Source organism: Microtus pennsylvanicus, chromosome 3 (assembly GCF_037038515.1).
Source record: "Microtus pennsylvanicus isolate mMicPen1 chromosome 3, mMicPen1.hap1, whole genome shotgun sequence".
Lineage (NCBI taxonomy): Eukaryota > Metazoa > Chordata > Mammalia > Rodentia > Cricetidae > Microtus > Microtus pennsylvanicus.
Window position 1 is genome coordinate 28,224,025 of NC_134581.1, and position 25,066 is coordinate 28,249,090.

General features: G+C 43.1%; 1 protein-coding gene across 3 annotated transcripts in view; it reads right to left on the bottom strand.

Moving 5' to 3' along the window:
• Nucleotides 1-10,183: 10,183 nt before the first annotated feature.
• Nucleotides 10,184-25,066, bottom strand: part of Slc9a9 (solute carrier family 9 member A9) — a 546,122-nt gene continuing 531,239 nt past the window's right edge. For all 3 annotated transcript variants that reach the window (XM_075964987.1, XM_075964988.1, XM_075964989.1), the window contains exons 15-16: nucleotides 13,812-13,917; nucleotides 10,184-11,793 (exon numbers count right to left, since the gene is read on the bottom strand). In XM_075964987.1, the coding sequence (XP_075821102.1) occupies nucleotides 11,566-11,793; nucleotides 13,812-13,917 (334 nt within the window). In that variant the 3' untranslated portion in view covers nucleotides 10,184-11,565. The remainder of the gene's footprint in view (nucleotides 11,794-13,811; nucleotides 13,918-25,066) is intronic.

Sequence of the window (25,066 nt, forward strand, 5' to 3'; positions counted from 1 at the left end):
ACCTGGACAATACTGTTGAAATGTCAGGACACTACCTGCAGAATAAACAGAATGGACTCTAGAAATGCTTGACCCATGAGCCATTTCTTCTAGACTTCTTAGTTGTTCAACTAAAAAAGGTTCCTGGCACTGATTCCTTTGTACTTTTCACTAGCCCCCCCCCCCGCACACACACACTGCAGGCTCAAATCAGACCAACCAACAAATATTATCTTGGCAATGAGATACAAGAGAGAACAAAGCCTCTGCTGGTTAGGTAATGCTATCTTCAGAGACGAGTGTTCATAGACAAGGGAGGGGGAGTTGTCAGAACCAAAATCATGGTAATGCTTACTGGTAATCTCAACACTTGGGAAGCTGAAGATGCCATAAGTTTGAGACCAGCCTAGACTTCATAATTTTATCTCAAATAAACAAGATGGAGTTCCTTATGCCAGACCTTCCAAAACTAACTAAAGCCAAGAAGCTATGCAGAAATGTTTCTTGTGTACCAGATACAAACTGAACGTGCGCTAACCCTGGTTCCCACTTGTATTCTTCTTATACTCGTTTCAGATGCAGGAGCATTTCACTGAGTTGTTAAAAAAAAAGAATGGTGGATCTCTGTGATTTCAAGCCCAGCTTGAAGGTAGTTCTAGGACAACCGTGTCTGTAAAAAGACCCTGTCTCAAACAAAACAAAACAAAACAAAACAAAACAAAACAAAACAAAACAAAAATAAGCAACAAACAGAAGGAGTGGGGAAATGTAACCAGCCTGCCTGGCAGAAATGAATACATTTTAAAGAGACACTTATGTCCCTCTCTTGGGCGTTTATACTATTAAGACAATGTATATCAAAAAATTAATATTTGCCCAGGAATCTCCTGCTGTGAGAAAAAAAACAAACAGAAGCCCTGGTGATAACTGGAAGAGGAATTTGTCCATCAAAGGGGGAATCTAATCTCTCTTGGAGACAGATTTGTAGCTTGTTGGTCAGTCTTGCTGGAGAGACTCCAGCAGAGACAATGGTGGCCAGGAACACACCTTGGCCAATCAGTCCCTTTAACTGTTCATGGATCCGAGGCTCGGTTCTGCATATTTCTTGCCTTCTGTTTAAATGCTACTCTCATTTTAGTATTCCGAGTTGGACTTGGGGTTTGTTGGGCATCTTTGTACCACTTCCAAAATGTGGCTACATTGAAAATGTCCCTTTATCCTGCTTTCCACTATAAACAACCATTCCACACATGACATTAGTAGTGCAGGGAGGACTTAAAATTTCAGTTTTGATTTATATCATTAGATTGATCTCTAAAAAGTTTTGAGAAAGTTCATGATGATTAAAGATCATAATAACATTTGATACTGGGTTTCAGGCCTGCTCAGACATATCCATGTATTATGGGAAGCACCATAGAGGCTCTGGACAGGGCCATAATAGTGAGTCAAACTCTGTGTGTGTGAATGCGCATGTGTGTGATGTACCCATGTTAAAAAGTTCAAGGAAGAACCAGTCATCTAATTAATGAGAATTCTGGTTCAAGCTCTAATAATGAAGGAAAATATTAGTAGCTTGAATAAAGAACTTGTGCCTTTATTATTCATTAGAAACTGGCAGTAAATAATAGCTTTGCATTTCATAGTTATGAGGCTGCTAATCAAAGCCCAGGGCATTGCTTAAGATCATAATTCATTATCCTTCACAGCGGTAGCATAGCGAGCCTTGCCTTTGTGAATCGCTAACTGGGCACTAGCCTCTGCTAGGGCGGAAGGCTGGTAATCACATCGCAAGATGAGAACATTGTCTCACATATGGGATGGGCTATGATTGGGATCCTACTCTTGGATCCAGCCTTGAAGGGGTTAAATCAGCTCCCTTTAGAGGGCGGGGTTTGCCTCAGGCAAATCCCGGCCAATAAAGAGTGCGCGGAGAGGCGGCTCGGCCCTTTTGTTCCTCGCTACCTGTGCTACGCTGGAACTTTGGTTTAGTAAGTTTAACAATAAACTGGTAAATATTCTTTGATATCTGCATTGCCTTTATTTTGTGCCGGAACATCTGGCGCCTCCCCCGTGGGGCTTTGCCGAGAACCGGCCCCGAACGGAGTCTCTTGCACCCCGGGGTCGCTACGGCGGTCTCTCTGGGCGCGCGCGGAAGAAGTTGAGATTCTCAGCAGTCTCTCTGGGCGCGCGCTGAAACAGCTGAGACTCTGAGCGACTCGATTTTCCCTGCCGCTTGTTAGAGTATCAAGCAGTGAGTTTGATATCCACAGAGCCTTTTTAACAGCGCCTAAAGCTCTGTTCCGAGCCGCCCCGGCCAGATTTCCCGTGCGCAACCGCCCGCGGCGCGCGCGCTGCCTGTGTCTGCTCCCCCTCCCACCACCCCCACCGCCGCCAGCGCTCAGGTCACGTGACAGCGGCCTGAGAGCCCCGGCAAAAAATACTTATCAGCTTGGTGTCTGTTTCAATTTTGTTTTTGAGTCCTTTTATTTCAGATTTAGGACACGTGGATTCAACTGGGCTCTTTCGCCACCACTGGCAGGAACCAGTTATTACAGGTAAGAGAACTTTTTCTTTTCTAAATAATGTCTGACAACGTGACCGCAGCCTATTTCAATAGTTCTTTTGAATGCACCGTTTGGGAGATCTTACAAGAGGTGTCTACCACACCGCATATATGGATATTCCTGGGATTCTTATTTTTCCTTAGCACTATTTGGTTTGATAATAGGAAAATGATCAAATCTCTTAAGGCAGAGGTTGAACGTTTAAAAACAATTGAGAATGACAACAATCTTCTCAAGAATCAGTTTGAAGTTCTCCAGGAAGAAAACAAATCTTTGTTTAACATGACTCGGTTAACTGAGCAAAATCTAAAAAAAGTACAGGTTGATGTTAAGGAGAAATTCATTACTATGGAAGAAGGAACAGCTGAATTGGATCGTAAGTTTCAGCAGTCCCTTTCTGTAGGAACTGAAACGTTAACTGAGAGAATCAAAACTGCTGAATGTGACAATCGAATTTTGTCTAAAGCTTATGACAGATTGGCGGAAAGATTGTCAATACAAGAAGGCACGGTTTATGCCATAAAAATTATGTCCAAAGATGACAAGTTATCTCTACTGGACAAATTTCATACTCTAGAATCCTCAATGAAGGCTTTAGAACATAATTCTGGGCAGGAGATTCAGACATTACAAAAAGCAATGGTGAATAGAATTGAAAAGATTGAGGAATTTCTAAATTCTGAAGAAGAAGAGCAAAGGGTAGAAAGGCAAATTTTAACTACATCTGTGGATAAATCCCTCCGGGACAATTTTCACAAAGCTCTACCTACAGCTCTACATGCCTTTCCTGTAATAACAACAGAAAAGGTGGTTGGTTCCAGAAACCCTAGGGTCATCAAGGAAGATACATGGGAGCCTGTCCGTATGAATGATCTCAAAGAAATTAAACAGGCCATCATGTCTTTTGGGATGCACTCCCCTTTTGTTAAAGAGATGCTAAAATCTTGGGCCACAACAAGCAAAGCAACCCCCTTGGACTGGCTCCAGCTGAGCTCCGCGGTCCTTGAGAGTGGACCGCACTTAAAATGGAAATGCTTATTCAGGCAAGAGGCTAGACTTTTAGAACAGCAGGAAAAGGCGAAGGGAATTGACGTTTCCCTAGATAAAATTCTAGGTGAAGGGCTCTTTTCAGACCCTCAGGAACAAGCTAATTTGGATGAAAACATACTTTCTATGTGTACTACAGCAGCCTTAAGGGCTTGGGACAGAGTACAAGACCCAGGACAGAGAATGGAATCATTTGTCACAGTTAAACAGGGTCAGAGAGAACCCTTTAGTGACTTTTTACAAAGATTAACTAAAGCTGTACAAATGGGGATACCTGACCCAGAAGCAAGACGTATAATAATTGAGTCTTTGGCCTATGAAAATGCTAATGTGGAATGCAAAAGGATCTTGAGGCCTTTAATGTTCAGATCAGCGTCCTTGGAAGAATGGGTCTTGCATACACTAGATGTTGACACATTTGACTATGGCACGGAAGCATGGGTAGAAGAAGCAATTTCCAATGGTAAAAAGAGACACCAGAATACCAAATGTTTTAATTGTGGCAAAATGGGTCATATGAAAAGGAATTGTAAACAACGGGTTTTCAGAAATAATAATAATGCATCTTCTAGAAATAACAGGAATAGAAGGAATCAGCCTTCAGGTTTATGTAGAAGATGTGGGAAGGGCAGACATTGGACGAATGAATGCAGGTCTACAAGAGATAGACAAGGCAACCTGATACAGACGGGAAACGTGAGAGGGGGGGCCTCTCAGGCCCCCATGGCAAACATGGTTCAGACATTCCCAGTTTCTGCAGAGAACATGCCTCGTCAGGACAATTAGAAAGCCACATGCCTACTGTTACAAGCAATAGTAATCAGAAAGATGAGTTACGTGTGTTTTGGCAAACTTCTATAAATGATCAAAGACCTAAGCTGAGAGTGTGTGTAAATGGCATTTTTATTACTGGCCTACTGGACACAGGTGCTGATGTAAGTATCATTACCCCAGAATCTTGGCATCCATATTGGCCTCTTCAGAATGTAAATGTCCAGCTCCTGGGAATTGGAACCCTATCTCGAGTAAGGCAGAGCACGAGATGGGTTGAATGTATAGGGCCTGAGGGACAAATAGGAAAATTAAGGCCTTATGTAGCCAATATTGCAATGAATTTATGGGGTCGTGACCTATTACAACAATGGAATACTCAAATTAACATTCCTGCTACTTCTAGAGCCCATATTTCTGAAAGGAATATTAAAAGTTATTACAAAAGGACAAAACCGGCCATTAGGGCTGTGCAGGAACAAGCAATTGATGTCCCTTCAGAAATACCAACAGCCTTGCCTCTAAAATGGTTGACTGAGAAACCAATATGGACAAAGCAATGGCCTTTAGCTGAGGAAAAGCTACAGGCTTTAGAACAGCTGGTACAAGAGCAACTAGATGCTGGACACATAGAAGAATCTACCAGCCCTTGGAATTCTCCTGTATTTGTGGTTAAGAAAAAATCAGGTAAATGGAGAATGGTGACAGATCTCAGGGCCATCAACAAGGTTATTCAACCTATGGGCCCTCTGCAATCTGGAATTCCGTTGCCCTCTTTATTACCAAAAGGATGGCCTCTCATAGTTATTGATTTGAAGGATTGTTTTTTCACTATACCTTTGCAAAAAGAAGATAGAGAAAAATTTGCCTTCACAGTGCCTACTTATAACAATTCTCAACCTTCGAGGAGGTACCACTGGACCGTCCTCCCCCAGGGTATGTTAAATAGCCCCTCCCTGTGCCAATATTTTGTGAACCAACCATTGCAAATAATACGCAAGAAATTTCCCAAATCTATTGTATACCATTACATGGACGACATATTGTTATCTGATTCAAACATAGATACCTTGAACAGGCTGTTTGAAGAAATACAGATACTGTTACCTAAATGGGGATTGCAAATTGCTCCTGAAAAGATTCAGAAGGGAGATTCTGTTAATTATTTAGGTTATAGAATAGGTTTGCAAAAAATTAAGACACAGAAGGCACAAATTCGGAGGGATCGCTTACGGACTCTTAATGACTTTCAAAGACTGTTAGGAGACATTTCCAGTTTACGACCAACTATTGGGATAACACCTGATCTAATAATTCATTTGAACAAGACCTTGGATGGTGATAAAGATTTAAACAGTCCCAGAGAATTAACAGCTGAAGCAGAAAAGGAACTGACAATGATTGAGGAGAAATTACAACAGGCACATGTGGACAGAGTGAATCCAGAGCTCGATTGTATTCTCGTCATATTACCATCGAAAATTTCTCCTACAGGAATTTTAATGCAGAGAGATGATATTATCTTGGAATGGATCTTTTTACCACATAAACCAAGTAAGAAACTGAAAACTTATGTGGAAAAAGTCTCTGAGTTAATTATAAAAGGCAAGCTGAGACTTCGTCAACTAGCAGGCATAGACCCAGCAGAAATTATAGTGCCTTTCACTGCTGATGAACTAAAGAAATTATGGGAAGATAATGAACCATGGCAAAGAGCTTGTGCTAATTTTTTGGGAGACATTAATAACAACTATCCAAAAAGCAAGCGGCTCAACTTCATAAAGAGAACTTCTTGGATCCTTCCTCGAATAGTCCGTGATGCTCCAATAACTGGAGCCCGTACATTCTATACTGATGCCAATAAATCAGGGAAGGCAGGTTACAAATCAGAAGACTTGGGTAAGGTGGAACAAAGTCCTTATGATTCTGTCCAGAAGGCAGAATTATATGCCATTCTTATGGTACTAAGAGATTTTAAAGAACCTATTAATATAGTTACTGATTCACAATATGCAGAAAGAGTTATTTTACATATTGAAACTGCTGAATTTATACCTGATGATACAGAACTAACCTCATTGTTTATCCAGGTTCAAGATTTGATCAGGAACAGGCTTTGCCCTATGTACATAACACACATCCGATCCCATACGGGTCTGCCAGGTCCTCTAGCACAAGGTAATGCAGAAATTGATCAATTATTGATTGGTAGTGTGCTTCAAGCCTCTGAATTTCATAAAAAACATCATGTTAATAGCAAAGGTTTGAAGAAAGAGTTTTCTATTACATGGCAACAAGCTAAGGAGATTGTGAAGAAATGCCCTACCTGCTCTTTCTATAACCAAACGCCACTGCCAGCAGGAGTTAATCCAAAGGGCACTCATAGAAATGAAATCTGGCAGATGGATGTGTTCCACTTTCCAGAATTTGGCAAATTGAAGTATGTTCATCACACCATCGATACTTATTCAGGCTTTCAGTGGGCAACTGCTTTAAGTTCAGAAAAAGCTGATTCAGTAATCACTCATTTATTAGAAGTCATGGCTATCATGGGTATACCTACACAAATAAAGACAGATAATGGTCCTGCTTATGTCTCTAGGAAGATGAAACGGTTTTTTGATCATTACAATATCAAGCATGTTACAGGTATACCATACAATCCTACAGGTCAAGCAGTCATAGAAAGATCAAATCGAACTATAAAGGATATGTTGCACAAACAGAAAGGGGTGGAAAACACCCCTAGAAATAGGTTACATAATGCTTTGTTAACCTTGAATTTTCTCAACGCTAACGAGAAGGGAACGACGGCTGCAGAAAGACATTGGATAATGGAAAAGTCTGCTGAACTAAATCAACCAGTTTATTTCAAGGATGTACTGACCTCACAATGGAAGCCAGGAGATGTGCTGCGTTGGGGAAGGGGTTTTGCTCTTATCTCCACAGGTGAGGAAAAATTATGGATACCGTCAAAATTAATAAAGGTTCGGTTTGAGGAAGAGAAGTCACTTGGAAAAGATAAATAACAATTCATTCACAAGGATGACCGACATACAGATGGTAAGGTTTACTAATAGGATGGGGGCAGGGTTCTTTTCTTATCTCCACAGGAAAATATTCATCTCCAAAGAATTTGAGGGACCCTGAATATTTAATTACTGATGGATGGAAAATAGATACGACCCATTAAACATCAACAATAAAATTCTATACGTATCGTAAGTATTGGTTTTATATATATTTATGTATATTTATATGTTTTATTGAACACTTCTTTATAAATGTGTAGAGCTGGTTTTGGAGTTGGACTATGGCTCAGTCCTTCTTCAATTCCAAGCCTGTTGATAAGAGATATTTCAAAGTTTCTGTCTCAGGTCAGGAGCCATGAAATGGGACAGAATAAGAATAATTTTATACTTGATAAACTTTCTTTGCCTTCCCTCACATCTGTGTCTTTCTTTATATGTCAGTATAAGTCCTTGTTGTTAATGTTTAAATTTCCCATAACAAGCAACATATTTTCCTACAGTAATTTTTGAAGTTTCCAGGATGAAGATGGGGCCCCACAACATCAACTCAATCTGGTTTTTATGACGTCATGAATTTTTTTTTTTTTTAAGCACTAATTTTGGATCTGTTTTTTGGTACCAATTGCAAGAGACAATTTCATATGATGCACATTTTTGACAACGCTCTGGCCGGACCTTCTCGAAACACACAGAGACTAGTTATAGTTTTCTTAAGTCAAAGGTTAATTTGGGAATTTTACCATCGTTTGCTTTCACAGGGGCCCCTAAGAAGAACGTCGCCCCCATGTCAGCTAGAAGCAATCTAAGAGGACGACGTCCCCTCTCCCAACAGAGTTTGCCCACAGGGTTAGGGACATCTTTTAGTGGTTGGTTTAGGGGTGAGGGGATGGGGAGATATTGTATGGAATTAGGGATATATATATATATAAAAAAAAAAAAAGAGGGGGATTAACTGGGTTGATGGGATGATTGGTATTTGTGACTTACTGTTTTTAGAAAATTATGTTGGTACTGTTTCTTGTATATTGATATATTGAATATTGAATGTGAGTGTTCCTACCTCTATTTTGGTATAAGAGTATGCTTATATTGTATGGATACATCTATCATATCACAATGTACATTTCTACCTCTGGTCCTATTTATGTAATAACATTGTTTACATTTGATAAGTAATGACATTGTTTACAAGTGAAGATCATTGTCTTCATACATTGCACAATTGTTTATTCCCTTAGTTTTCAAATTAGATAGGTATTGAGAATTACATGTTTGTCATATTATTTTTAGGTTAATCAGGTCTTTTAGATACATAGAGATTATTTTCAGTATAGATAGTATAATCTTCAGCTTCTTTGAAGAGCTGTAGAAAATGGCCTTTAATCTAACCTAGAATTCTGTGCCATCGAGACACAATTTACTCCTGGCAACACCACTCTACTCCCGAGAGAACGTTGAGCACCAAAGACACTCCACTGGGAGCTTGTCTTCCTGGCAGAACTGGCCTTTGGGTTAAGAAAAACCCATACCTCAACTACTGACTAAGATATAAACAGGATTGTCTTATCTTGCCAAGACAGGGTAGGATAATCCTAAGAAAGTTCCTTGCATTTGAGAATGGTATGTCAGTTATGTTAGGCCTTAGCCAAAGTTGGTTGACTCAACATTGCAAATGAGATTTTGGGTGATTGCCCAGGCAGTCAGTTGTCTCTGTCATTTGTTGCACATTTTGGATATCTCTTTTTTGTTAAGTAATATTTACTCCCTTCTCAGATCTTTGATGGAGTTGAAGATTATTTAATTGTAGTTACTCTTTAGCAAAACTTTTGCTCCCAATATTGTTTGTTATATTTATCATTTGTTATTATTGTTATAGTTATATTTGGTTTAGTTGTGTCTTATTTAGACAAAAGGGGGAGATGAAGGGGTTAAATCAGCTCCCTTTAGAGGGCGGGGTTTGCCTCAGGCAAATCCCGGCCAATAAAGAGTGCGCGGAGAGGCGGCTCGGCCCTTTTGTTCCTCGCTACCTGTGCTACGCTGGAACTTTGGTTTAGTAAGTTTAACAATAAACTGGTAAATATTCTTTGATATCTGCATTGCCTTTATTTTGTGCCGGAACACAGCCTGGTGGAGGTTATCCCCACTGCCCTTGTCGGCAGTAGTTCATGATGGCACGTTGAAAGAGAGCTTGTCTCTTACCGAGAAACCATGGGGAGGCAGAGACTAGCTTTGTTCTAACTCACTCTTCGTGAGTTGGTGTTGGCTTTAAACTGCTCCCTCCCCTCCATACCTTACTTTATTCCATCTGGTAGGCCAAATTCTTCTTCCTTCCACTTCCTGTTTCCATTACCATTGGAATTTTTGGACGTCTCCCCCATCCCCTTAACACAAACAAATACCAAATTTTCGGCTCTTGCTTCCACTTGACAGGGGGCAGAAATAAGATGAATCCTCATCTTCTGGACCTCTTTCCTTCCTCCTTTAGTGTCTTCTCTATTTTTAAAACTTCATAGATTCTGGTCATTTCTGGTGGGATGAAAGGATGCTGTACCACTTGGCTTGACTCAGTTTCCCTTGTTTGCGACATCTTCCCAAGATTTCTTTATTCCTTCAGTGACTTCTTGCTCCAGTCCCTTTACCTGTTCATGGATCCGAGGGCCCATGCATCTCCCTTATGCTAGCATTTAGTACCTGCTGCACCCATTTCTCTACAGACAAGAGTGTAGAGCTCTCACTTAGCCTGGTCAGAGGAGATGCCTTGAAATGAATCGATAACCAACACGATCATACTCCATAACAAAGTTTTATTAGGATGATGTCAAATTAGAAAACTTCTCTCCTTGCCATATTTACCTGACATGACAAGATTTTCCTTAGCTGAATATAAAAGTTTCCCCCAGTCTCTACTACTTGGGAGCAAGAAAACGGACATGCAGAACAGTATACTTGATATCACAGGTCTAAGGCTTACGGGGTGCTCAGCGAAGCATGCATTATCTTTAAGCTTTGGGCCTGAGAAAGACATCATTCTCCATGTCCCTCAAAAGCAAGGCCATTAGGTCTTGGGCTTCCAAGTCTGAAGCCTGCTCTTTGGAGCTCAACAGCAACACCTGCATTTCAAGAGAAGCTAGGCTTGAGGTATCTTTTGACTTCAAAGGCACAGGTCATGCAGCTGAATTAAAAGCTATTGTGTTGGTCTCTCCAATGAAGATTTGAGCCACACCGACAAGGGGTTGGTCTGGATTGGTGCTTGTCCTTGGTGCCTCAGTGTGGCCTAAATGCCACCAGCCCTATTATTTTTGTCTTTTTGTTATCATCCAGTCACCAATATTGGAATTGGAAGAGGTCAGGGCCCCTGCACAGTCTCCCCCATATGGAAGGGTCATGCTGCAAAATATGACTTGCCAGCATGCAGAGGGAACCTGCTTCAAGAGCCAAGAAGCTCCTCCAGTGCACACAAGGGAGGGAGGCTTATCATCTGAGGAAAACACAGCATGTGGGAAAGAAACCAGCTTTCCCTGGAAAGAGTCCCCTTAGGCTGGCAAGAGGCCCTGTGCTTAACACAGACACACCTGGAGGCAAGCAGCTCTTTGGAGTGGTGGGAAGAACCGTATGGACAGAGTGCCAGCAAGGACAACAGGGCCTCCAACTCATGCAACTACTCTGAGGCCATCGAGAGTGAGCACTGAACACTCACTCGGCTCTGAACATAGCCCTAGAGTCGGTTAGAACAAGTGGAGTCAGGTCCTAAGAGATAAGAATTATCGCTTTTGCGCAGGGGCTCTTTCTTCATGTTATTAATGCTCCATAATTAAGGGAAAAGAATCCAAAATCCACGCAAAGGGCCTAGAGAGCTGTCTGAGGAACAGGAGGAGCCCCCCCCCCAGACACCCCGCACATCTGGATCATCCCAAAGGCCTTACTCTCCTGGCCCTCAATCCAGCAGTAAAAATGGCTGTCAGATAATTAAATGAGGTTACATAATACAGAGGGAAGGTAATGAATTCTCATTTCTGAAGGCACGGGAGGATACATGTGACAAGGTTTTGATTCTGTCCAATTTATGTTCTTAATACTCTTTCTGTCTCTCTCTGTGTCACCTCTTAGGCTGTTGGCATTCCTCGGTGGTCTTGCGTTACTTGTGATCGCATCTGCACTTATCATGCCAATTAGTCCATCTTGGGTTGACCCTGAGTCTGCTCAAGTTTGAGTTCATAGCCTCCCAGGCCCAGGTCTCCCTCATAGATGTTTTCCTTGCCTGGGGTCTGGAGTGAAGGCTTCTGGTCTAGAGCTAGCTTTGTGGCAGGACTGCTGGGGGAGGAGCCTGGCTCCTGGTAATTCATGGCAAGTTCATCTTGGTTTACGATACATTCCACATCATCCTCTTTCAGTTGCTCCTGGTTAGAGAGAGAGAGAGAGAGAGAGAGAGAGAGAGAGAGAGAGAGAGAGAGAGAGAGAGAGAGAGGTCACTTCATGATGAAGACAGAAAACAGGATCCCCATTGTGTAAGCAAATAGATTTTGTGTGTGTTATATACATACATACATACATGCAGGTGGAGGCACAGGTTGACATCAGGTGTTTTTAATGACTTTCCACCCCCCCTCACCCCCCCTCCTCGCCTTTTTCAAGCAACTTTCTCTTCTCTTGCTAAACCTGGGCTCACCCGTCTGGTTAGACTAGCTGGCTAGTGAGCTCTCTAGGGATCTACTCGTCTCTATCTCTTTAGCGCTGGGATTACAGGCGCATGGCTGGTGCTGGGGATCCCCCAGCAGGTCTTCATGTTTGCACAGCCCATACTTTACTGCCTGGAGCCTCTCTCCAGAGCTGGAGACCCCCTTTTTCTTAGAATTAATTTTACTATGGCCCATCTGTGCTTGTTCGTGGCACAGCATTCTTTGCATCCTCATGAAAACTTGCCTTCCTACACAGCCTCAAAGAGTCTCCAAGCCCAAGGTCAGCAGAGGCCCGTGACCCATCTCCTTGGGCTGAGGGGAGAAGAATGGGATTTGGTGGATTTTCTTTACTGGCACCCAGGAAGGTCGGCTAGAATCAAGACAGCCAAATCCTGTGTTCTTAAAAAAGTTCCATCCCTGAAGAGAGGGAGGAACGATAATATGAGCAAAGGGGTCAAGATCATAATTGGGGTACCCATGGAAATAGCTGACCTGAGCTCACTGAACTCCAGACAGACAGAACCTGTAGTGGATCAGACTAGGCCCTCTGAATATGGGTGAGAGTTGTGTGGCTTGGGCAGTCTGTGGGACCAGGATTTATCCCTACTGCTTGAACTGGGTTTTTGGAGCCCATTCTTTTTGGAGGGAAACCTTGCTCAGTCTAGATATGGGGTGGGGGGGCGGTGAGGAGGGCCTTGGTCCTGCCTCAAAGTGATGTGCCAGACTTTGTAGACTCCCCATGGGAAGCCTTACCCTCTCTGAGGAGTGAATGTGTGTGTGGGGGGGGGGGGGAAGGGAGCAGGAGGAGGGGAGTGAGTGGGAACTGGGACAGGCATGTAAAATGAGGAAAGATTGTATTAAAACAAAAAAAAGTCCATGCTGATTTTGAAGGGCACCTCCCTTCCAGCAAAGTGTTGCTGCTGAAGATGTCATATTTCACTTTAAATGGGGTTCCAGGACATTTTTTGAGACAAGTGTCACAAGGCTAGGAATGACTGGTATTGACCCTAGAGGACAGGATAACATCAGTAATAAATAGATCTGACCAGGAATGGTCACCTCAGCCAGAGTGCCCCCTGAAGGGAGTGGCATCTCAACTCATCTTCCATTGACTTGGGAGGATGACAGCAAGTCAGGGCACAGCAAAGGTTGGCTGGGTCAACTTAGGACAGGGTTCCCACCTTTAGCCTACTCTGGGAGCATCTGAGAGCTATTTTAAAACAGACATGTTGTGTGAGGATTGCTTCTATCACACTCCTAGGGGAAGCCCCCAGCTGCTGCGGTTGTGGAGAGAGAGAGCCTCCAGTAAAGGAATGCTGGCTGACGGCTCCTTAGGCCACTTCCAGCTCCCCGACTCTGCTCTTCTTCAGTTGCCTGACACTCGGATTTGCTGGGAATGACTCTAATTGCTTCTCAGTGGGTTTTTATTCTACTCCCCTGAGCTATAAAGCACAGACCTAATATTCAAAACTTCAAAACACAGCAGTTTGTGAAGAAGCATCACTTTTACATTTTCTAAGTTCATTTTATGATTAAAGATATTGGCAAAAAATAAAAAAAATGCCTTTTTAAAAAAGAAGAATAAGCCACCATCAGCAACAACAGAGCAGAGAAGAGAAATACTTCTTGGTGCAGTGATTGTCAAAGAACGCTTCCTCCTCAAGATAGAGAGGAAGAGCCCCGAGGTCTCTAGCTCATCAGTTACTCACCCGGCTTGCCCCACCTGACCGTTCACTCACCCCATAGGCCTGCGGACTGGTGAGCAGCCGGGAGACGGGGCCACACCATGCAGGCAGCGTAGTGGTCAGCGGAGGACCCGAGTGGGTTAAGATGGGCTTCAGATATCTGGGGTGGGGGCTGTTAAGGAAAGCTTGTCAAAAGGAAGTTAGACTTTCATTTCTCTCGCAGCAGAAACCTTTGCCTGTTGCCCAAACAGACAGTTATGTTCACCTTTAAATCTTCTGCTCCCTCATTTAGGAAGCGATTTGGCCTGCAAGAATTGCTGATTTTAATCTTTGCTCTACGCACTGTTGTGGCTCTCCAGACAGTCTTTCAGAGTGCAGAAATGGCGAAGGGGCTGCACACGTTAGAGAGATATGCAAAGATCCCCCTTGGTCCCTCCAGCCACCACACCACGGCCAGTCTGCTTAAAGAATGCATTCAGAAGAACCACCTAGAACAACAACATAAAAAGTGTGTTTCCTAAAAATTGAATGTGAGCAAACATGTGCATGCGTGTGTGCGCGCACACACACACACACACACACAGTAAGAGAGAGAGAGAGAGAGAGAGAGAGAGAGAGAGAGAGAGAGAGAGCAGTCATTTCCACAAAGAAGCAAGAGGTATTTCCACAAAATGCTCAGCTATTTCAGAATTGGGTAGTCAACATGGAATGTTCTCCAAGATTCTTAATTTTCAGTATTCAATACAGTCACTTTATACATCAGCACACTTCTATACAAAATTATGCAAATCAGCTGCTGCTAGGTTTCTTCTATTGTCTAGCACCTGTCTTTCCCATCTCTTCATCCCAAAGTGCTCTAACCAGTTAGAAGGAAAACCTGTTCATCTGAAGCCATTGTGTTTCCCTCCAACCTATCAATAACGATGTCTGTAGGAACCACCCATACCTGGAGAACACCTTTTCCCCTCCTTTTACCTACTTGCTATAGGAACAGAGCGAGGAGCTCTGGTCCTCTCTGACTGCAGATCACTTGACAGTAAAGCATCGATGAAGCTGGGAATCATGGGAACACGGCCTAGGCGTGCCGGAAGGGAAATGGCTGATACGATGTACAAGCCAGTCTGCAGTGCTGCATGTAAAAGGGAAGCTTGCTTCCTGTAAGATGAGCGGCTGGTAAGACCAGCTTAGGGGCAGGGAAGAAATTATTCTTCAGAGACTGCCTTTGCTGTCACATCTTGTAAGCACATACACAAATCTGAAAGCCCTTGATGATATCCTATTAATTTTCATTGGAGTGTTATTTCCTTCATTTTCTGGATGAAGGGATCAAGGCCTAGAGATATAATAATTTTATATAACCTAAAGTCTTCCTTTGGCAACTTTGGTTGTGAGCCTAGCCTTTAATGGCTGAGCCATCCCTCCATGCCCCACCACCAAACCTCTCTGTCTTATTTAGTGTTTTATTGCTGTGAAGAGACACCATGACCATGACAACTCTTATAAAGGAAAACATTCAATTGGGGAGGCTTACAGCTCAGAGGTTTAGTTCATTATTGTCATGGTGGGAAGAATGGTAGCATACAGGCAGACATGGTGCTGGAGAAGGAGCTGAGAGTTCTGCATCTTGTTACACAGGCAACAGAAAGTGAACTAAGACGCTAGACCTTGTTTGAGCTTCTGAAACTTCAAAGCTGGCCCCCAGCAACACAGTTCCTCCAATAAGAACATACCTACTCCAACAAGGTCACACCTCCTGTAATGCCAAGCATTCAAACACATGAGTCTACGGGAGCCATAAACCACCACAAACTCCTTGGGAACTTATCAAGACAGAGTCAGGGATGGCAGGTGATCCACAGACTTCTCTAAAAGCGAACTTTGGAGTCCCTTTGTGCTGGTGAGCGGAGCCCCTCCTGAGCCAGGGCAGGACATGGTGTCCTGCCAGGGTTTACCATACACATGGGCCCTTGAAAATCTGGGGGAAGACTTTTTGCTGGCTAACTGAAGAGCAAGGAACACCGAGCCAACTTGGTTTCGCGAGGCCTAAGTGGTGGTACCTCAACAGTGTCCTAGGGGTGCCACCGTGGTCAAGGCTCTAGGAGTGTGAGAGAGGCCCAGGGAACCTGTACCACGCTTCTCAGCATGCTGAGAAGCAAAATCAACAAAACAGTATTATTTAAGTAAAGCACAAATTTAAAGTTATGTCAAAAACATTCTTTTAATCCTGATGAAGTACCTCTTTAAATTATGAACAATACTTCTAGAGCAAACCCTTAAAGGCTAAATTCTAGGGTTTTTTTGCGGGGGGGGGGGGATATTAGAACCTAAACCAAACAGAAGCATTTAGCTCCTTCTGGACAGGGTTTACAATTATTCAAAGAAGACACGGACAGGAACATCAGCTATACTGAACAACTGATGATCCAGTTATTAACCCATCCAAGTCTCAGACTTACTATAGATATTCACTAAAGTAACATAAACAGAAGAGTTTTATACTTACGCTTGCTATTCAGATGCTACTTTTTATGGTATTTAGGATTAAGCCTAAGGTTTCATTCATGTTGGGAAGAAACCCTACCATTGAGGTAGCTACACCCCTTAGCCTGCTTTTTACCTTTATTTTGAGATGGCGGAAGGGGGCGGGGGTGTCTCAATAAGTTGTCTATGCTTGCCTTGAACTGGTGGTTTTCCTGCCTCAGTCTCTCAAGTACCTGGGATTCTATGCCTTTGCCCACCAGGCCTGGAACATTCGTCTGACTTATAAAATTTGTTTTTGATGTTCTAGTCCTTGTCTAATAGTGCGGATCAATAGTGAGGGTAAACACGGCTGCCACTCCAGGACTGGTGCAGCATCGGGATTTACGGGCTCTGAAGCAGATCTTGTGCCTGGACAGCTGTGTTGATTAAAAACTACCGAGTAGGGGCTAGCAGGAAGGGATGAGGGAGGAAGTGGTGGGGAGCCTCTGCTGGCACACGACTCCTGGCAAGCATGCGATGCCCTCTGACTATTCTGTGGTGGTGTGAACCCCAGAAAGCAGGACCTCTTGAATGATGGGAGATATGAAGCTCCATGCATTGCCACAGAGATGTGGGTGTACTCCCCAACATCTTTGTTTGCCTAGTGATGGCTGTATAGGATGTGCTCTGCCTCTGGTACAGGATGATATTCAAAGGTGGTGTGGGGTGAGGGATAGAAGTAGCTTCTGCATGAGTTCCCGAGAAGAACGAGAAGGCTGATGCATGAGGTTTTTCTGAGGATGGAAGGCCAAGAGAGGTCAAATGAACAACTTGAGCTTGAGACAGCGGAGATCCCAGGAAGAGTGGTGATGACACAAAATAAGAAATTACCTTTGTGCTTCACTCTCTCGCCCACCCCCACCCCACTCCCTCCCTCCCGCTTGTTTGTGATCACACACACCACTAGTGCAAGACAGAGACGAGCACCCACAGAAGCAGAGTAGCGATGTGTGAGAAGACGGAAGGCTTCATTTCCAGGCTGTAGCACCCTTGGGTGCAGGGCTATTCCTTTTATTTGTGGATAGTATTAACCACTCAATAAATGATTGCTAAATAATAAAGACACCAGCTAAGTGAGGGCAGATAAAGGCTCAGGGGAACCCAGCAGACCTGGCCTGAGACTGTGGACTCTTTCCTCACAGCGTTCTGCCCTCTCCTAGAGACAGACTAACTGGACCTGCCTACTAAAATGATGGAGTGGAATCGGGGGAAGCAGTAACTTTCTGGTTCTTCATTGCTAAGCAGTATCGGAAAAGCAGCTGGATCTCCAAGGTTACCTGAATTATTAAAAAGCAAGAAAAATCTTTTGATCTACAAAAAACTCCTCTACAGCAGATTTTGCAGAATGTGTTATTTTTCTCATTAGGGCTCTGGTGTGTGTTTTGGGAGGCAGAGTCCTCAAGGGGCATTTGGCTATGGCTACTTTTGCTTCCCTTGTAAACTGAGAGTGCGGTGAGACAAAATGCTAAGCTCTTGGGGGAGACCAGGGGCTTTTCTCATTTTCAAAGGCACTCGTGGTTTGATTCAGGAATGAGTGGAAGCTGGAACCCAGGCTGAGATTGAACGCACACTCAATAGGAAAGGCCATTAGCAAATGCCTTTCTCCTTTGGCCATAGATACTAGAGCAAAATTCTGTATCCATTTGCACTAACAACTGACGTACCCAGCCGCAGGAAAGCCTCTCACCTCTGTTTTGTGTTGAGGCTTGGGTTACTGGGGATCATCATGCTTTATTCATTTTAAGTTGCTCCAACTAATGGATGTTCACTGGTGTTTGCGCCTTGTCTAAGTGACTTTTCACAGATTGGTGACAAGCAAAGACCCGGCTCATCTTCCCCCTTTAAAGCCCCATTACCCCTTTGTATGGACTCTAGATTTGTTTTCTTTCTCAGAGTCCTGTGTTGGTTGAAAGTCCTTGCTTCAATGTGATGGTAAGTAGAGACAGAGGCTTTAAGGGCTAAGTGGGATGCCATGAGGTCATCAGTGTATATCATGAGGTCATCACGTGTGTCATGAGCTCACCAGTGTGGGTTTCCCATGCTGTGATTAGTGTCCTCAGAAAACTTGACCATGCTGCCATCTACTCTTAAATCTTCAGTTTCCAGACCAGTGAGAACATAAATTTATGTGTTTTGAAACCAACTAGTCTATGGTATTTTGTTATAGAAGTCATAGTGGAATAAGATATCTATATCTCCAGCCCTTGCGTCTGGATTTGAGATCCTTGTAAGCTTGTTTCTTGTCATACAATTTTGTTCTTATGTACCAAACTAGGGAAAGACAGGGACACTGAAGCTGGGTGACAGTGACGTGAGAGGGTGGAACGCTCCTTCCCAGATGCGCCCCTTGCGTCCCCTAAAACTAGCCTCAGAACTCCACTCACCTAGAGAACCTTGTTACACATTCTGAGTGCTGAGATCTCTGGAGATTCGGATTCAGAAGCACTGGAGCTCCAGAAAGGGTGTTGTCATTTAACCAGCTGGCCTGGAACTCACTCTGTGAACCAGGTCAGTTTCAAATTCATGACAGATATTCTTTCTCAGCCTCCCATGTGCTAGGATTACAGGGATGAGCCACCATCTCAGGCTTTATTTATTAATTTTTAGGGACTCTTTTATTATTATTATTATTATTATTTTTTTTTTTAACAAGCAATGCAGTCAACCAAGGATCAGGCAAGTCTGGAACACAGTGGAGTCTCTTTGGGATACATACTGCCACCATTTCCTATAAACCTTACAGGGGAGGGCAATGAGGATACCTTTTTATCCATACAAAGCTCAGGATGAGGGCAAGAAGCAGCCTACTTGGCCCTGAGCCCATGTCTACGCAATGGACTCTGATGGTTGTTTTATCTTTTCTGAGTGACGATACAGACACTTGGCCTGAGACAATGAATTCTTGATGTTAGTCTTGGATTATCAGAACATCAGATCTTGGCTTGTGTGGAAGAAAATTCTGTCCTTTCTGGGAGCACTCACATGAGCCTGTAATGTACTGGCTTGGTAAATGGATGACATGCTTGCCAGGACCCAGTTTTACACAGAAGAAAAGTGCGTGTCTCGAGGTCAGGTCTTTAGGAACACTCTGCCCACTCATTTCTAAGTATTCCCATTTATCTTGTTTTCTCAATAGTAGAGGCGGGTGCTATAGTCCCATTTTATAAATCAATAAGCCTGGGAGCAGACAACTTTCTGAGTTCCAGTCTTTTTAACCCACTATTAACTGCATTTCCTGAGTACTTTAAGCTTCCAGTGCCAGCTTGCCAGCAGAGATAGTGAGGGATGAATGCCAGGGGGGTGAGAAGGGTAAGTGCATGCTGGACTGGATGCCAAATTGACTCTCAGCCCTTAGGTTCCTGCAGAATTCCTGGGTCCTACATGTTCTGGCTCTCGCCCGTCCGAGCCCCGCAGTTCTTTTTGCAGAGCATGCAGGAACAGGGCTAGCAGAGGACACCCAGACTCGCACACCCCCAATTGTTCTTTGATTCCAGTATACACATCACACCCTTTCTGTTTGGTTCTAGGGAAATGCAGCCTAACAAACTGTGTCCTTCCTCTTCCCTCTGGATATGTCAGATTGTATCATCTGATGCTCACTGTCTTGCCTTGATGGTTAAGCATGTAATGGGCCATTGCGCAGAGTTGGCATGTGGGGTTCAGATGGAAGGAAGGGTTCTCCTCCATCGCTCAGCTCCCTGGCTGAAAGAGGAATTCTAGCTGTGCAGTGTGCTTGCAGAGACTGGCTGGCTGGAGCCATGTCTTCACAGCAGCAACTCTGAAGAAAAATCAAAGGACAAAATCTCCCCCCCCCAATCATATGTCACGTTCTGGCTTTAAAACAATAGAAAGGCGGGTGACACTAATTCATTCACAGAATCACATATGCTCTTTTGTTCAACATTTGTGCATTCCATTCAGAGGAAACTGCCCTAGACTGCAGGGCCACAAAGGAAGAAACAAATTCCTGAATAAACACCTTCAAGGGCCCTGGATTGCCTAGAGGAAGCCAGTGCCAGGTTAGCGGAAACCCTTTTAGTCTAGGCCCTGAGCCTGAGTTCTGTCCCTCACATATCCTTCTGGAGAAGGCTGTCCCCTAAAGCCCAAGTGGTGTGCTTCCTCCTCCCAGGAGCCTTCTTTAGACCTGCCCTGCTGAACGGTTTCAGGTCCACAGAGCTTTGACCACCACGTGTATCTGCCTGTCTGAAAGCATTGCCATGTTGCTTCAAAACTGTTTACAACACGATTGCCCACTCTAGACTCTCACCTCCTTGATGGCAAGAACTTTATTATATTTGTTTTTTTTTTCCCTCTAGTGATGAGGATCGAACTCAGGGCCTTGTGTTACCAGGTGAGCACGCTTGATTATATTTTAAAAGGATTTTCATTATAGAGAGGAAGAGGGAATTGGCAAACCTTATAAATCTAACACATAGGTTAATAAATCTTCATAAAACAAGAAACCATGCCCTCTTGGAAACACAACTTGGTCATTCACCTGCAAAACCCCTTGCCCGTGTTGCATCCTCATCCAAGTGTCCCTCTCCTCCCACGGGGACCTGATGTCCTGATTTTTATATGAACAATGTTCTGGAGTTTGCACTATAGTTTTTATCACCCATAAGTACGTTCCTGCACACTACAGTTTCTCTTGCCCTCTATGAAAAGAGTGTACGTCTTCTGATTCCTGGGCTCCTCCCCAACATTTTCAGGTGTTTTTCCAGCCTACCTGCTGATGATCTAGTTGACCTCGGGCAATCCCACAGTCTGCATTGTGTTGACTGGAGCTCATGTGAAAGTCAAACTTTCTTCTGCCCTGGGCACTTCCTGCCTATTTCCAGGTGGATCAGATTCAAGCTCTGTTCCTACCCTTTTGTCGCCCTTGGTGTGGTCCCAGCAGTCACCGACTGACTGACAGGTAAAAAACAGGTCATCTGTATGCGTATTGGGAATTTCAGACTAATGAAATTCTATCTCTAGAGTAGTTTTAATAAGTAGACTATTTAAAGAGGCGTTCATTCATTTGGTGCATTCGGTGGGGCACTTGCCATGGAAGACATGCCCGAGCCATTCCATGTGTCCGCCAGTGTTTAACATAAGGATTCGTTTCCTCAGTGTTTCTAAAAGTGACCATTGTTTTTGGTTAAATATCATTGTAAAGTGCTAAGTTTAAATTTATTTGATTCTAGTCATTATTGCTGATGTTCAAATTGACCCATCTTTGATTGATGAGTCTTTTAAGACACCTCCTGAGTCTTAGTGACAGGATTCCGGTATCGTTTTTCTTTTCTTTCTTTTTTTTTTTTTTGAGACAAGATCTCACTATGTATCCCTGGCTGTCATTCATAGTGATCTGAATTGACCTCAAATTCAGAAGAGATCTGTTTACCTCTATTTCCAGTTTCATTATCTTTGACATCATTCTTATCATCTGTATCACTATTGTCTTCAGATTCATCTTATACATATCTTGACTCATACCTTAGATTAAAGATTTCTCTGAAATTTCCTATTTTCTTTTAGTTAAAAGGTGGTGTTTCAAAACCAGACTCTTGATACTTCTGGATTGCTACATACAGTGGAATAGAAGTAAATGACATCGATCTTCCTGTTTAAGTTAAACAAATAAATAGTTAACATATACATATGACACACACATACACATACCTAAATACATACATACATACTACATACATACATATGCAGTCTGGTTTGGAGCGCTTCATCATATATATCCATGGGGCAAGTACTTTTCTCCTAGCTAATTTTAGGACACTAATTTGATATGGTTGAGTGTGGAGCTGGGGGAGGTTGTGTATAGTCTGCTTTTATCAGCGACCCTTATGTATTTCAGGTTCAGTATCTCCTGCCTTCCTACGGATACTTCCACCTGAAGTACCAGTTTCTAATTATTCAGAACATGATGAAAATAATTAGAATTTTCCATAATTATTCATTTGTTATCTCCCATACTGCACACAGAGCAGACACAGGATATTTCTGTTGCCACCGTAATAATTACCCAAAATGTTAATTTTTTGCATATTCTGTTTTTTTGCATTAACACCTCTTTTGTATTTTAGTTTCCAATTTACAAAACACTATAGTAATGATAGATAGCGGTCCCTTATTTATATTGCCTGAATGTGTGGCTATTAATATTTCCCTAGTCCTAGCTGTTCAAGTGCTGTGCACCAAATGCTCCCCATCCAATCTTCTGTCAATGCGCTCACAAGTCATTTAGATTGAAACGTGTTATTCAATCGATTTCTCAGGAAAGGCTCATGGGATCAATATTCTCTGAGCTCTTGTATATTGATAACATCAGTGCCCATTATATTTTGAAAGTCAATTTTTCTGAAAATAAAATCATTTGACTTACTTTCTTTGAGTATCTTAAATATATCACTCTCTTTCTTTTGACACAAGAAGCTGCTCCTGAACGCATAATGAAAATGTAAATCGTGTTTTTCTCCTCGATGCTCAAAGGGCTTTTCCCTTAGAATTTATTAATATCGCTAACATTTGTCTGATGCTGTCTGTTCCTGGCTGATGGTCGTAGGCATGAGGGATGCTCTACAAGCCGTTCCAAACCTGTTATTTCAGGACCGGTCTCTTGACGTACAATTTGCTTTTTCCTTGCTCTTGTGGCTTGAATACGAAGTGTTGAGCCCAAACTCACGTTGGATGGCTGGGTTGTGACGGTACTACCCTCACGAATGGATTAACAGCCCCTGCATGACTGAAAAGAGTGGCGGAGGAGGAAGTAGGTCAGCCGGGAGCAAGATGTTGAAGGTGTTTCGGGTCTAACATTCTTCTCTTTTTCTTCCTACTTCCTGGCTACCACGTGTAAACGGCCTTCTCTGATGCCTGGGCTCGCTGTTGTGATGTTCACCTTTGGCGAAAGCAGGGCAGCCAGCTAAGCCAGGCGAAAACCTCTGCAACCAGGAGCCAGAAAACCTTTTCCTCCTGTAGGCTGGTTGCCTCGGCTGTTTTGCCACAGCAGAAAAAGGCATGCATGTGTTTTGCCTTCCTTCTCTAGGGGCTCCAGTTTCCCGGATGTTCAATTCTCTTTGTTCACCTTTGATATTTGTCACTTTCTCTCAAATTCTTTTTATAGTCTTATTTTTTTATTTAAATTTTTAGCCTTTTCACCAGCTGTTATTTTTTTCTAAAGGTATTATTCATTTTGTTTATTTGGTTTATATTCTGTGTAATTTAGCCATGATTTTTAAAATGACTTTATTTTTGGAGTTTAAGTTTTTATGATTCTGATTAATGTTCTTTTGTGACTTGTATCATTTGCACATTGCTTTCTAACTTAGCTAATGAGTGATGGTATAGTTCTGATTTACTTTATAGCTGTATTTTTGGGCATTTCCTTGTGTATGTTATTTCTGTTTTATTTTTTTGTAAGAGCTACCTAGGACCTGGCTGCCATTTTTTTTAGTGTTCATTTTTGTTAAATTATGGGTTTTTTTTTTTGAGCTTATGGAAAGACTTTGGTTTCAGGAAGCCATTCCAGTTCCAGGGTCTGTCTTCTGTTTTGTTTAACATAGCATTTAATATGGTGGCTTGTATTCTGAGCTTTGCTGCCTGTTTACTTCCCCCCACCCCGGTCCCCACTAACCTGGACCTCACATATATTTAGATTCCACTCAGTGTAGCTTCTCCCCCTGGCCTGGTGGATCTATCCTGAGAGCTTGCAGTTTCTTGTCTGCTATAGCCTCTTCAACCCCCCTCCCCCCTGCCTTACAGAGACTTCTCCATTTCTCCCTAGAGAGTGGATGCTCTCTACTCCCTGAACATCTTCCATGCTTGTGTTCATGTTTCAAAGGCATCCCAACTTCCCAGAGATGCTGTCTGCTCTTAGGGGCTTCTGCTCCCAGCTTCTCCCAGATACCACTACTCGGTTACTTTTCTTTCCTTCCGTCCAGATGCTTGTGTTTCTACCACTTGTCATCCAGATCTTGTGGGACAGCTTAACCCTGGTTTGGCTGGAAATGTGTCCCTGGATGTCTGGTTTTGTTATCTAACGGTTCCACCCATTTTTATGAAGGTGTTTGTAGAGATTCAAAGACCATAGTGTTAATACTACAGCCGCCCTCCTAGGAGTCCTCCAGAGTGCTCAAGCTGCCTGAGACCTGCCCCTAATTAAACAGTGTCCCTCAGAATTATCAAAATGAACATCCAGGGTCACAGCCAGGTGAGCTGGGAAGTCAGATGATGCCTGCAGCCATGGTTCCCCACCTTCCCCGGCAGAGGATTTATCTCTGAAAGTGTGCCAGCACGTTCATCATCTGTATGCAATTTTATAGGACCTTACAGAGCTCCCAGACGTCTTGAAACTCATCCCCCTTTCCCCCAGAGACTTGAGTTAGGAAACCCAGGAATGATTAAGACCAAGGGCAGATTAAGGACTGATAAAGTAGAATGCTGACAATCTTGTTTGTCCCCGAGGTTGGTTTTAGCTATAGGATCTCCTTATCACGGGCTAAGATAAATCTATTTGGCTCCTTGGATCCAGACAATCCAGGGACAGGGAAAGGGCATCGGTGTTTGTTGGAAAGCTTAAAGGAAAGGTGAGCGTTCTCAGATACCAAAGCACCAGCGTAAGTAGGGCAAATGGACTCAAGATAAACCAGCAGACATACCCGGAATCAGGAGGAAACCCTAGAATTCATCTAATCTATTCTTTGGATCTTTAGAAGAAAGTCTAAACCCAGTCTCTACTATCTGGTCACCTGACTGCATCAGAAGCTCCTGCTGTGTTTGCTAAAATGAAGTCT